Genomic DNA, 15,206 nt, shown 5'->3' with positions numbered 1-15,206 from the left:
AAAAAAACAGAAGATACAAGTCGAGTCCAGACGTGGAAACCAAGTCCATATTCATACTCAACTATACTATCTGCCTTTCCGGCAATGAAGCTTTTCGCTGCCAAAGGAGAAAGATGCACAGGTTGCAACAATTTGACAGTACTAAACGATGAATTGTGAAACCATTCCGAATTTGCTTTAGGTATGAACTCATCACAAAACCGATGTGGCAACACCCCAAACAGAAGAGATCCCTAATCAGAAGGCGACTCGGTCGACGCAGAACTAAAAGCACAGTGCAAGACAAAGGCATCATCAGGAAGATGGATTTGAACTAGTTGCCATTTACAAAGGGGGCACGCTTCGCGCCCGTGTTTATACAAATAATCGTTACACCCACCACCATCTGATTTCGGCGGCAAATGTCATCTCGCTGTGTATTCTGTATGAGAACAAGATTATATACCATACTATCCTCCTTGGAAAGAAGAAAAAAAACATTTCCCTCCTACAACCCATGTATGTATATTGTTCTGATCTATCTCCAATTGGGTGCTGCATGCCTCCCTGGCTTCTACAGGCAGCCTCTGTTTGTTGAAGCAGCAGCTAATGACTATTTGTACTGTAAGTCAGTATACAGCTGAGAGTAGCTAAAGCCGGTCAAAAATTAGGGCGACAGGCAGCGACTAGTGGTTGATTGAACACAGCTCCCACTTCCCTTCGCCGTCGATGAGTTTCAGTTCCAACGAATGGAAGGGTATGAGAGCAGGCCTCTGTGAAAAAGATGAGAGAAGGCTTCAGCATCACACACACACATATATTAGAGCTCGAAACGAAATCCCGTGGGACAAGGAAATCAGATCCGATACCCAGCGGTGCTTGAGTTAACTTGCAGAGGCTCGGGAGGATAAATTGATGAATAAAGTACTTACTTGGGAGGAAGTGACCACAGTTATACCCATGTCAGTTGCTAGCCTGTACAAATGCTCCTCGACATCGACACTCGTAGCACTGCGGTGAGCATACAAGATTTTTTAGTAGAGATTGACAAACGAAATGGGAGTACAAAATATAGCGTGATACAACACGTACTTGGTGCACTCGTCAAGGATGCCAAACTTAGGAGAGTGAAAGAACAGGCGGGCCTGGAAAGTAAACAGTCATTTCAAGTTAATACGCCGTTTGGTTCGCATAAAGGTACAGAGATAGCTTGAAACAAACTGTGAGCATATAACCACTGACCATGCCTAGCCTCTGCTGTTCTCCCAAGGACAAAATGTCTTCCCAATTGGGAGTAGCATCCCAACCTTCTCTTTCGAGAAGATAGACCAAGCGAACATTCTCTAGAATTGTCCTCAGGTGATCGTCCAGCGATCTAGACCTGTCACCTACATCGCCAAGGTTTATGGTGTCATGTCACTACAAATCAATATAAACCTTTGCTCATAACAATACAGGGTAAGGTCAACATATTAAAACTTCTTTTAAAATACCATCAACTAGCACAGACCACTTTGAATTAAAGCTTCATCTAAGAAACGCGTTATATTGGTGCATTCCTTCGAATTTTAGTACACAAGGTTTTTATAAATGTGTGTTTCGCACATTGAATACAGAGGCTGAAGTCGACAGCTAGATGTTTGCCTTTGCAGAGTTAGGTAACACTTACTTGTTTTGGACAATGTAAGCATCTTCAACTCTGCCTCCTCACGTGAGAGAGGATATATGATCTGATCTCTCAAGGTTCCAAGGCAAGTATATGGGCGCTGAGGAACGTGAAATATCCCTTCAGATGGCACGGTGAGCCTTCCGGAAGCTACAGGCCACAAACTTTGGAGCACCCTAAAAATGGAACTCTTGCCACTGCCGTTTGGACCTTCAGAAGAAATAATCACATATATTAGAGAAACAATGTTGGCATGGTGCTAAATAAAGCCAAGCAGAAGCGGTCAGATCACATACCAGTGACAAGAAGGCTTTTTCCTTGAGACACATCACAAGACAATTGGCTAGCCAGTAGCTTTTGCGATGGGGTCACAATATCCACATTACGGAAGGAAATAGTTTCTTCAGATGGCACACTGATAACATTTGAGGGCATGACAGCATCTAGAAAAACAACAGTGTCATATCCAGGTACAATTCATAGCATCAAGATGCCAAAAGGCTAAAACCTTTTAACTTCGATAACATCATCAACTGATTATGAACAAAACAATTCAGCATCTTACAAATTTGATGAACTAATTTCCAGCTGTGGTCAAGGTGGTCAACAATATCATATGATTACTACCAAGGTTTCTACAATCAGTAATGGTGGTACCTCTTAACCAGTTATGGACAGTTAATAGTTTTACAGAACAGCAGATGTTGCACTAAAGAATATTGAGTAGCCAGATGCCCAGATTTGCCAACTAAACTGACAGTTTTTTGCATTGTCTAGAGAAATTCCAGTACACAGTGATTTTCAATTTTTCCTCCACTCAAGAATTTTTTGTATCAAAAATTACAGTGATGACATTACATAGTTGGACAAAGTTGCAAAATAAGAAGGTTGACTCTTATGATACTAGACTGAACATGCTCACATAAAATTTTATCATATGGGCGGTTAGTGTTCATAATTTCAGTTCAAGAGCTTGTGGCAGGTTGCACAATGGTTGACCAAAATAGGAGTTATGCTGCTGATATGCAATATCATTTTATATTCAAATGACATAGGTTTCTGACTCAAGCATATGAGGCACTAGAGTTTGCAGTGAATTGAAACTTACTGCTTTGAGATGCCTTTAGAAGCTCCTCGAGTTCAAAGATCCTATTGACACCACCAGAAAGTTCAAGGAATTTCTTATGCAACTCGAGAATGTCACCAAAAGCTATGAAACTTTGTGACACTACAGATGCCAAGAACCGCAGGGCATGTGCTAACTCTCCTGCAATTTCAAAATGAGAACATATTGTAAAACTGTATGCAAAATAATATCGATAAAATGGGTCGGTTTCAAGATTTACCAACCTTGTGTTGAAGTCAAAGCTCGGTCCCCCTTGTGTTCCAAAGCATATAACAGACTCAATCCCCATGTCACATTATGAGGCAGCTGCTTCGTCATGAAATCATCAAATATACCATAAAGCCATCTTTTCCTCAAAAGAATCTTCGAGTGGTTGAGCAAAGTTGCGAACTTAGCTTCAACCATCTGATTTATAAGAAAATAATGACAATGTGAGGCCATATACTTTTACTAACAAATCCTGTGCCAGAAGTGCAGATGAAGCTACATGTAATGTATTTTTATCCTTTCTTTTTCAACATAAGTTATGCTTGTGATTACATGAGTCATTCAGTATTTAGCATTTCAATTGAAATTCAGAATAATTATTTAGCACAATAAATAGGAAATTTAACATAAGAATCACAATACATAAAATTCATAAATCTGAAGGAGCGTTCATGTGGTAGGAATAACTCACAGCTCTTTCCCTTGATCCACCACCAAAGAAAGCAATTGACTCAGCATGTGTCCGCAGTCTTGAGTGCATGAACCTTGAACAACAAATATTAGAAGGTCAATACTGGAAGTTCATCATGCTATAAGAAAGCCAAATACACAAATACCCAACAAATTATATCACTAACCTGAAAGAACTTTCAAGTTCTTGTTCTTGGTTTGAAAGATCACCGAAATCAGGGGAAACGGCTCTTAGAAAACCAAGCCCTAGCAACATGTATGCGTACAAAATAGCAACTCCTCTTCTCCCAGATAAAAGCTTCATTCTCCATGTAAACCTGGAGAATAGCAGTAGCTTAACTATGAAAGCCTGATTAACCAAAGAACACCGGAGCAACACATGAGGCCACAAAGAACTCACCAAAGAATGTCAACTGATGGTTTCACCATTCCAGTAACTAAGCCAGCAAGATCATTCGTCAACTTCTCCACATCACGTGTTATTCTTTGGTCTGCATCAATCTCCATGCCTGTCATGTTAAATACCTGGAAAAGAAAGGTCAAACTGCTCAGCTTTTATTCAAACAGAAATATTGTCATGACAGAACAATGCTAGCAACAGTTATAAGGGGAAAACACTGCTGCAAAATGGAACAAATGACTTGCAAATTACACATTTTGTTAAGGTAATTTACCTTGTAAAAAGCATTTCTTTTCAAATAATATGCAAGTAGATGGTTGGTCATGCGAATTCGCCATCCAAGAGCAATCTTTGAAGTAAGGTGTCTGTAAAGAAATACTCAATCAGGTCATGTAATCAATTATGAAAAATGAACTGCCACTCTAAAAATAGTTAAATACACGCAAGCATGAGTAGTACTTTCATTCTTGTGGTGAAGACCACATGAGGTAGCATAAAGTAATGTTTCAGATGAAACATTTGAATAGATAGTAAATATTTAAAAAAATGTGCGGGGTGCTTTGCTAAGAGAGAACATCGTGACAAGCAGTCAAGCATTTCAAAACAGTGGAACCAAAAGTCCAAATTAACCTCAGTGATGGTGCCACAATTGAATTTGCAGCACTTTGCATTACACTGGTCCCGATCAATCGAATGAAGGCTGCCTTGTCCTGCTCCAGGACATACTTAACACTAGTCCCTGTCAAGACGTGCAACTTATTACAAAAATTGTACACCAGCCAGCTCCAGTTCTTGTAGTAAAGGAAAACACACGAGGAGCCAACCATTCAGTGAAGCTATACGATCAGATATCCAAGTCCGAGATAGTACAAGTACTGCAACTGCAAGCAATTGTGCCCCTTGCTTATCAACGATTTTAGGAACCTGCCAAACATTCAAGAAAATCATTAGAATTAACTATCTAATAAAAACCCTTAATCAATTAGGAAATGTAATTGTGTACCAGTATTTTAGACATTGCAGCAACTCTAACAGGCAAAGGTCTCGGCGAGCACTGCAATTGTGGGATCAGATGTGGCTGTTCTGTGGATTCTATTTCCATATTGGGGGAAGTAGCTATGACCTGTGTTGAATAAGAATGTTCCTTGGGGCCCGATAAAGTATTTTCCTGGTAATAGAATGTGTTAAAGAGTGACACAACGAAGACCAATAGTAGCAGTACAGACTATGAAATCATAACTACCTTTGTATTAGCACTAAAAGCCCTTTGAACAGCAAGTGCGTCAGATTTGCGGTCAGTTTCTGATGACTTCAATGCATCAAACTCCGATTCAGTAGGAAGGAAGGAGCCATTTCTACAAAAACAAGAGGATCACACAAAGTTCAGCCTTCTAGAGACAACACGTCAAAAGAAGAAAAGAAAAAAAGGAAAAGAATCATGAACGTAACCTGTTATCTTGAACTTTCCACCCTCCTTCACCATCCAAGGACAAAACGACATCATGAAAAGCAACTAATGCTGGTCGGTGAGATATTGTTATGCATGACGTGCCCATTGCTCGGACCCTATTGCAGAAACGTTCTTCCATATCAGTCGTCACAGCACTAGTACACTCATCCAGGATGGCAAACTTGGGCTTATGGTAGAACAATCTCGCCATTCCCAATCTCTGTTGCTCACCAAGAGACAACTCATCACCCCAGTTAACTTCCTTGTCGAGAGGGTAGCGTTCTAGCAAGTATTCTAGATCAACCTGCAAAAGAAAAAAAGGACAACACTAAGGATCCCCAGAAAGGTTTATTAAATACTTGTTCGGGAGAAAGAAGCACACAAACAAAATGAGTGGGGTATAGCTGAACAAGGCCAGCGTATTGGTTTGAGTATAATTACATTCTTTAGAAGATCCACCATACCACCATAGCTAAGTGGTTCGGTTTCCTGATCTGCTGTAAGTGGATAGATTAACTGGTCACGAAGTGTTCCGACAGCTGTATATGGTCGCTGGGGGACATAAAAGATTTCCTTGTTAAGATTAGAACCAACACCAGGTTTGACAATGTGGCCAGATACAAGTGGCCACAGACCCCCAAGAACACGGAAAAGAGAGCTTTTTCCACTACCGTTGGGACCTGAAATAAACATCACAGACACATAGAAATATTAATTTCCCATGCCTGCAATTTTCATGTAAAAGTGGCAGAAAAGACAGGGAAGACATAAATATAGCATCAGGCATACACATAAATAATTAAATATCAAGAGCTTGAGACATCACCCTACCAAGTTCAAGCACACAAACTTTGAGGCAGTTCTCAAGATAAGGCTGGCCAATAAATGACGTCTAAGCCAACAAAACATTTAAAATGATCTGTCTAAGGTTGACAACCGGAAAATTAACCAGACCACAAAGAAGATCAATTTAAACTGTGACCCCTCCACAAATCAAGACCAAGCATCTAGGGTCAAAGCACTGGTTTTAAGAGTTTTTCCCAAGTGAAAGAGAGGTGATTTTAGGCAAAGATCTATAACCAGCTTCTAACTAACACCAACCTGTATGAGGGGAATAGATTGACTAATGGTAATGAGGAAATATCAACAGAAGTTGACAAATCCTACTTTAAACCCACAACTATCAAATGCACAAAGGAGGTTTATGTATACCGTGTATGGAAGAAGCAACAATCAAATTACCGTCATTTCTTCTAGCAATGAAGGTGTAAACATTCAATCGATTCAATTTCATTGCAGCCATGACTCAGAACCAGATCTAGGGGAGCAAATATTTGATAGAGAGGTTACAGCTTACCAGTGATCAAAAGATTAGAACCCGACTCCACCCGGAGAGTTAAATCATCAACCAAGACATTCCCAGAGGGTGTCACCACCTGTAACGAACTTCTATTTATATCTTGGTATCGAACAGATAAAATAATGAGCATAATACTCCCACCATCATAATTACCTTAACACCTGAAAATTCTATATAGTTTGCCTCACTAATATAATTTTTGGCAGAAGAATTTCGGCTCATTGATCTGTCACGAACCCCAGATAGCTCACGTGAAACATCCAGTAACTCATGAATACGGTCTGCATAGGCACTGTCAATCGGAGCGCAGAGTTTATCAGCATAAGAGACAAAAAAACCAGAACTTATGTATACTAGAAATGCATGAAGCAATCATAGCTGGGTGGAACTTAAATATAACTCAACAGAACACAGCTCTCAAGTTACATAGTTTAAAAGTAATAAAATGTACCAGAGGTCCTAAAAGTATTTCGGGCATAACAGTGTTGAGAAATGTAAACACAATACCAATGTAATTCTTAGAAGCCAAAATTTAATATGTACATGCAAACATTATATGTTTAGCAACTATGGAACTACGGCAATTTACGGCAATCAATTTGATAAAAAAATTGAATATACAAATGTCTACTTGACATATAGGTATCTCAAGCATTTCTCACAAGAGTGTAAAGGATGGTGCATTTACCTGAGAAGATTTAAACGTCTTGAACTGGTAGAAAGGGTGCCAAGGGACTGGAATAATGATATTATCACACTTGTGTGATAACGAAGATTACTCAACATCTCTGCCCGTCCTAAAGTAGATGTATCAGGTTTAAGATCTCCCGCAAAGAAAGGTTCGACAATCAAGATAACTCCCACTGTGGCACCAAGATACTTCAGAAGAAAATCCTGAATCATGCCAAACCACCAGTTCTCATGAAGAACAACATTCACGTGCCGCACAAGAGCCTGGAACCGCTGCATAATGTGCGATTCTTCTCTGTTCTCACCACCATAAAATGCCACGCTCTCAGCATGAGTTCTCAGTCGTGAATGAACCTGGCGATATTCCCCTTCTAGTTGTTGTTCCATGGCTTTCAACTTCCCAAAAGAAGGGGAAAATTTTCTAATTGTGCCACCAGCACCAAGTACATATGCCTGAAAGCAATTACTTATTAACATTGTATCTAATTAATTAAGCAGCAAACTAGTTATCATAATATTATTACAGTATACACAAACATTAAGGCAGCATAGTGTCCTCCGAATAGAGGAGCGTTTGTCTTTGACTGACCATAAGAATTTCCATATCATACTACAAATCAATAAGGTTAACAGTATATGTAGAAATATTTTTACCAGAATCCAGAGAACATATTTCGGACTTGCATAAGAACAGATGCGCCAGATGTATATTAACCCATCTGCAACTGCAATCAGATCATCTTGTACAAGGTCACTTAGTCCTGCGCAGAACTTAGGAATATCACTAGCAATCCTTTGCTCTGGGTTTGAAATCCGATGATCTACATGTGAGATCTTGTAGTAAACCATATTCTGGACAGAAGTAGGAAAAAATCCATGAGGAGTTGCAGTGAATATGTGGTTCAAAGCAGGAAAAGTTTGGCAATCGACCAAACTATCAACTCTGAATTTCACATGATAATCTCTAGGATAAGAGGTAATGAACAGCTGTGATAAGTACACAGAACACTTAATGTGCATTGCAGCAAAAAGAACTGGCTTCACTTAACTCTATGGATTAAGTGAGTTGAGATAGATAGCCTCAGAATACTTCAACACTACATTATTTTTGCATGACCAGGTATCATGGCCATAAAAATATTTGTGTTCTTTCAGCTGTTGTGTGTAGCACAAGTTGTTGGATGCAATTCTTGGACCTAATAATAATTCACAAATAATGCTCCGCAAAGTCTACCAACTGTATATCAGTTCATCTCAGACTTTCAGTACATAACTGGGAACTGAAGAAGTGAAAAAACATGTGAAGGTGTGAAACAGAAAGGATATTTCAACTTCATAATCCAATATACCTACCTCAAAGTAATCAGCATGGATGAGATCCGTCAAAATTTTCTTGAAGCGCAAGCTTAAGGATCCTGTCAAGTACTTTGAGGTCTGATATACCGTGGACTGAAGAAAGCATAATAGAAGATTTTCAATGATTAGGCGTGTGAAGGCCGGAACACGCCGAAGAAACGCGGATTTGAACAAATACCCTTGAACTTTTGCTAATCTGTGACCAATGGCTGTACGTAACACCTGCGGAAAGTCCGTCGGTTAAAAAGGTTCCACATGACTGAACCCAGGTACAACTTATCACAAATAGCCAGCAACAAAGTCAGCAACCCAGTAAGATACCACAAGAAATTAAACTAACACATATGGACCATACAAATTCTGATACTCAAAAAAGCACTATTGGTATGTCAAACAAATGAAACAGGCAGAATGGGAGATTTGTAGCACTTACTGCTGTTAACATCAAGCCAAGAAGGTAATTTGTTCCACTTGGGCCAATCTTCTTAAGTAAAATGGCAGCCAGGAAATGTAAGGATTTCAATAAATTTTTCTTTTTCCTTGTCTTTACCACTTTACCATCAACACCATTTTGACAAATGCCCTCTTTACTCCTGGTATGTGCATTTCCATCATTAGAATGACTTTCTTCCCGATGTTTCCTCCGTCGACCTGACTGCGCATATGCTAAAGTACCACCAGCAAGTAGTGCGCCAGAAACAACTGCAAGCGTCCTCCTGAACGTGGTTTCAAAGGAAGAAGCATAAGGTAAGAACTAGCAACTGATTAACCAAATTATATATAAAAAATGTGTTGTGATCAGCACACCTTCTAGAAGAAAAAAGGTTTCGCCCATGCTCCGTAAGTTGCAATAACTGAAGCGATGACATTGTTGCTAGATTGCCCTCCCCAAGGAGATATAGACAGCAAGCAAAAACAGAGGGCTGAGCAGTAAGGAAGCCTTGACGATCAACAAAACACAAATGTCACCAAGCAAGGGCGCCGCCTGTCACAATACAGCAGCAATATGTCCAATTAGAACCTGCGAATATTCAGCAGATAACTATTATTCATTGCAAACATGGCTGTTAAGAAAATGTGAAGAAAGCTAAGAACAAAGAAGATAAAAAAAAGCCTGTAAGACTAGCCAACCACACCACAATGCATCAAGCACAAGACGCACGCAATCGAATTTTGGGAGTGAAACAAGTGCATTCTGCCTACATCACCAAGCAACAGGGTAATGTGAGCTCTATGCCCTGCCCTCAATCATGAAGAATTTTGCCGTGGAGCTGCAATTCTACATTCTCATTGCCCTGCCCTCAATCATGAAGAATTTTGCCGTGGAGCTGCAATTCTACATTCTCATTCCCCTGCCCTCAGGCGACTACCCAACCTTAACTCCATAACCCACTGCACAGCCCCATTGCAGAACACTGAGCACCCTGCAAGTTCCCCTGCTCCTTAACTACTTGTTAACAACCAACACTACAATGGTCTGCAGTTACTAGGTCCACGCTTAAACCGGTGGTCAGTGAGAGTAGCTAGGTCCACGCTTAAACTGAACTCTACAAACCCACTACACAGCCCCATTATGGCAATTGAGCACCCTGCAAATTCCCCTGCTCCTCACTTGTCAGCAGCAGCCAATACAATGCCGCAGTTACCATCACAAGCCCCACGAACAAACCAACCGGTGGTCAACGGCAGTAGACAGGTCCACTCCACTTGCAGCTCGCCCAACCTCCAAATCTGCCCTTCTTCACACAAGAGTTGACGGATCCGTAGCTGTCGGGGCAGAGGAAGCAGGGCAGCAGAGGAGCAATGGCACGGAGGCTCCCTCCCTCCCACCTGACTCCCGTATGCGTATATCCCACCAAACTGACTTCATACCACTACAACAGGACACTGGACCACCGGGGTCATGAAATCCGCTGCTACTTGGATCTGAGCAGTGAGCAGAGTCGCCATTAAGTGAGCTCGGCCGCACTCAAGTATTACCACGGGGTAAGCAGGTAAATGAAGTAGCTAGTGGAGTGAGCGACTGACGCGCGCACCAGAGTTCTCGACGGGAGTTAGCATGAGGGTGCGAGGCCAGGCGCGCGCGGAGGAGAAGCAATCGAGGAAGCGGGCAAGCAAAGCAGCGTACGCAAGCGCGGGCGAGCGGGCGAGACCCCCGAGAGCACACGCGACCTACCTACCCGAAGTGATCGAACCCGGCGGCGCCGGGGCGGGCAGACCCAGTCCGGCTCCCCCCGATCGGCGGGATCGCCGCGCGCGCGGGGACGGGGAGGGAGGGCGCGGCGGGGGGTCGGCGGCGAGGAGCGGCTAGTGGAGATGGAATCGAGCCGAGGGATAAATAAAGGACGGCGACGGCGACGGCGAGGGGAGGGGGGTGGTGTGCGGTGTGGACAACAAATCGGGGCGGTCGCGGTCTCCCTTCCTCGGTCTGGTCACGAGCCCAGGAAGTTGCGTGATGGATTACTCCTGTTTAAATATTCATTCCTGTTAATCAGGGGGCGTGCGTGCGTGCGCCGCGTGTGGTCAACGGCCGGGATCGGGCCAGCAGCGGGCGATCGACGGCCCGCGTGGAGCCCCGCCGGCCTTGGGCGCGTCCGTCACACGAGAGCTGGATGATTGGAGGAAGGTCCGGCTGTCACCAACGAACCAACTCTTGTTTTTTCGGGTCGGTTTCTGGTTAGGATGAGTTTAAATACGGTATAGTGCAGGGACATGTCCAGTTTGTTTCCCAGCCTTTTCGCGTGCGGTGCCATTGCTCCTCTGCTACCACGCGTGGCCGAAATCACTGTTTCAACCTTTTTTTTAATTATATATAAGCAACATATTTTTTCCGATCATCTTCAATCATGGCAATATAACGAATATCAGAAATAATAGAAATTACATCCAGATCCGTAGACCACCTAGTGGCGACTACAAGCACTGAAGCGAGCCGAAGGCGCGCCACCGTCGTCGCCCCTCCATCGCTGGAGTCAGACACAACTTGTTGTAATAAACAGTCGGAAGTCGTCGTGTCAAGGCCCCGTAGGACCAGCACACCAGACCAGAATAGCAACCGCCGCAGATGAAGAATAATGTAGACCATAAGGATCCAATTCAAAGACACACGAACGTAGACGGACAACGACGAGATCCGAGCAAATTCACCAAAGATAGATCCACCGGAGACACACGCCCACCAACAGTGCTAGACGCACCGCTGGTACATGGGCTAGGCGGGGAGACCTTTGTTCCATCTTCAGGAAGCCACCTCCGTCTCGTCTTCCTGAGCAGGACACAAAACCTAGCAAAACTAAAAAAAATGACTAAAAACGAAGCCCTCCCGCTAGCCCTTGTCGAGATCCACCGCACTCCCATGGCCCTAGGGCCACCGGAGAGGAGGCGGACCTGCGGCGACGTCGGCGGGAGGCAGAAACCCTAGCTTTTTGTGGAGGAGGAGGCGGCGGCGACTCATCTTGTTCCAGAACCCCTTGCAATGTCCGTCTTTGACCTAATCCTAGTTAGTTAAAGACAAGGCCTCTTAACGTAAGCAAGATCATACCCTACTTGCAATTTTTTTGTGATCCGACTCTTTTCATACCGCCATGGTCGATGACGATAGGGTATAACTGCCTACTATCGGGGTCCCTGGCGGTAAGATTAACGGTAGAGGCAGACGCCGGTCGGTGGTTGCTGATATGGATAAATAGACTACCACCCAATATGAGGGCCGGTAGGTAGTTATATCCTACCGTCATCGCGTCCGGCGATGGGGTATAACGCCTCCAAAACCCTATAAAGGCATTATTGCTCCGGGTGAAAATATTTAACAGTAGATCGTGCAACCCTATCATCATCGATCCCGACGGTAGGTTGTAAAACCCTCCCGCCCCCCTCCCCTAGGCCAAAAACAATATTGTTGCTCAGTGTTAAAAAAATGGCGGTGCATTGTGTAACTCTATCGTCATGGTGGCTGTAGGGTTATGTACCCTTTAAGCTTGTCTTTCTTTTCTACAAAATTTCATCATTCAACATAAAAATTCAGCACACAGTAAAAAATGCAGCACACACAGTTACTTAAAATACACGGACCCCCGCCTACTACTATCCCTGAAAGTACGTTAAGTCGACTAGAGGGGGGTAATAGGCAATTTTTATGAATTCTTCACCAAGGAATTTTAGGGTGAGGAAATTCCTAAGCGAAGAACTACTTGCAGCGGAATAAGTACTCAGATGCAGACATGACATAACATGAGCATGGACATCATGATGAAATGAAAACAAACACATAGTACAAAAAGCGTCACAGGATACAACAGGGTGAAGATAAACAGACTCAAGAAATTGAACTGAGGAAATTGAAAAAGTCTTCAGTCAAAGCCTTCAAACAGATATGAACAAGTTCACAACACAGTAATGAGGAAATGAAAGGGCTGAGAAAATAGAACCAGTTAGCTCGGTGAAGACAATGATTCGGTCACTCGGCATGAGGACACACAGTCCTCACCGTATTCTTTTTGAACTAAGGTCACACAGACCCCGTCCAATTACTCGTGGTAAGTCTTCAGTTGACTTCCAAACCTTCACAGATTCGGTCACTCGGCGATCCACAATTTTCTCTTGGATGCTCTAGACCATGACGTCTAACCGTCTGGAGGATGCACAGTCCTCAAAGGTAACAAGCGTCGGTTCCACACAGGAACAATCTCTTCAGTGATGCTCAATCACTTTGGGTTTGTAGGTGTTTGGGTTTGGGTTTTTCTCACTAGATGATTTTCGCTCAAAATCTTTGGAGGATGGGATGCTCTCAATGACAAGTGTCAGTTTCTCGTGAAGCCGCCAACCAGCTAGTGGTTGTAGGGGGGCAGCTATTTATAGCTTAGGGAACAACCCGACATGATAAGCATAAATGTCCTTCAATGATATGACCGTTAGGTGGATAAGATATTTTGAGTCAGCTGGCGCATAACACAACAACGGTCGGAAATTTGAGCTTCAAATTCCTCAGAGCTGTCATGTTCCTCATTTGTAGGCAATCCTCATTGGCGAATTCCTAACTCCTCAGTCAGAACAAATTCCTTAAAGACCAGAAGAACTTTGTCTCTGCCATTAAAGAAATTGACTGAGCTGTATCAGATTTTCAATGACTTCACTCGAAGAGATTGGTAGATGTAGGATTTTGAGATGAGCATCACTTGAAAAATTTTCCTTAGTTTTTCCTCGACCCTCTTTAACAGTACGGTGTTTCCTATGACTCAAGAAAAAAAAATGAAACTACGAAAATAAAAGTCTTCATACTTCATATTCCTCGCATGATTATCAAGTCTTTACGGTCACATCAATTTCTTCACATTCAAAGTCTTCAGAAAGTTTTCAGAAATCCAAAGTCTTCAGTTGAAGACATTCATTTTTAGGGGTCGCCTTTCTCTGTAAATATCAAACTCCTCATAGACTTATAGATCTGTGTACATTCACAAACGCATTAGTCCCTTAACCTATAAGTCTTCAATACACCAAAATCACTAAGGGGCACTAGATGCACTTATAATTCCTCATTTTCATTTTTCATATTTTCAAAACTAAAAACAGATGCTATCGGTTACAAATTCGGAACGGATGTTACTTAAATGTGGATACATATCGGAAGTTTTCTTGATTCCGAATGGATGCGGATAACATGTTAGTCGAGGAAAACAAGTCAATGGCTATGTGCTACAAGATGGTCAATTTGCGACATACAATGAAACAATGGTAGGTAGGTCTATGAACAATACTAATGCTTAATAATTTTTAAGTCTAATCACACTAAAAAACCGACCGCTTCTTAGGCTATTACACTGGGTAATTGGCATATAAAGGCTAGAATTGCTTAAATTAGCTCATGTACCTTTATCTGGAGTTTTCCCAGGCCTCTATTCCGAGAAAAATGCTACTGGCGATAAGATTCCGAATGAGTTTCTGGAATATGGATATTTGATTCAAATGATCCACGGTCACCTCTCAATCTCAGTTGTGTTGTTGGAGCCCCGGCAGCCTTTTGGCTGGTGACATGAGGAGAAGCCGATGCGGATACGACACCGAGAGCCGTGCCTGCAGTCTGGCTGGCACGCGAACTGTTTGTGTTTTTCAGGACGTCACCCCGGTAACGAAAACGCGTACCGCGCGTCGCCGTCTTCTGTACCAACTACCAAGTGTTTTCTTCATGGTATAAAACACGGCACGTGGCGGCGTGCTCTCTTCTTTATTGCAACATATCCAAGAGCGTGTGGGCATCGAGATAATAGCAACTTTAATGGGGTGATCTATTTCGACCGTTCGCGTCCGTTTGTGTCGGCACGGACAAAAGTGACGGCCCAACGTGCCGACCTAAACGGACGCACGTCCGTTTTTATCCACGGGCGATCCATTTCCGACCCAATTTTAAACCGGATTTGCGTCGTTGCGGACACGAGACAAACGCGCGTACGCGTCTACTCCTCTCCCCGGGCCCGCGGGTCGGTGGCAGCCATCACCATTTTCCTT

General features: G+C 42.8%; 1 protein-coding gene across 4 annotated transcripts; it reads right to left on the bottom strand.

The window, feature by feature from the left end:
* Window positions 1-291: 291 nt before the first annotated feature.
* On the bottom strand, window positions 292-11,015 carry LOC119270664 (ABC transporter D family member 1-like). 4 transcript variants are annotated; one of them, XM_037552699.1, is made up of 26 exons: window positions 10,882-11,015; window positions 9,513-9,726; window positions 9,139-9,421; window positions 8,703-8,927; window positions 8,004-8,201; window positions 7,348-7,802; window positions 6,813-6,951; window positions 6,657-6,735; window positions 5,741-5,979; window positions 5,299-5,603; window positions 5,093-5,204; window positions 4,853-5,017; window positions 4,674-4,773; window positions 4,480-4,588; window positions 4,124-4,214; window positions 3,850-3,974; window positions 3,617-3,766; window positions 3,451-3,523; window positions 2,996-3,176; window positions 2,754-2,912; window positions 1,942-2,088; window positions 1,649-1,855; window positions 1,222-1,367; window positions 1,072-1,124; window positions 912-990; window positions 292-752 (listed from the first exon to the last, which is right to left on the bottom strand). In XM_037552699.1, exons 2-26 carry the CDS (start codon window positions 9,572-9,574, stop codon window positions 666-668), a joined length of 3,969 nt encoding a protein of 1,322 aa, XP_037408596.1. In that variant the 5' UTR covers window positions 9,575-9,726; window positions 10,882-11,015; the 3' UTR covers window positions 292-665. The 4 variants fall into 4 exon arrangements, with proteins under 4 accessions (XP_037408596.1, XP_037408599.1, XP_037408597.1 ...); XM_037552702.1 differs by having other exon boundaries at window positions 9,513-9,690; window positions 10,882-11,009; XM_037552700.1 differs by having other exon boundaries at window positions 10,886-11,002.
* Window positions 11,016-15,206: the final 4,191 nt, after the last annotated feature.

This window comes from Triticum dicoccoides, chromosome 3A (genome assembly GCF_002162155.2).
Source record: "Triticum dicoccoides isolate Atlit2015 ecotype Zavitan chromosome 3A, WEW_v2.0, whole genome shotgun sequence".
Classification (NCBI taxonomy): domain Eukaryota; kingdom Viridiplantae; phylum Streptophyta; class Magnoliopsida; order Poales; family Poaceae; genus Triticum; species Triticum dicoccoides.
This window is presented reverse-complemented; position numbering and strand designations above follow the sequence as displayed.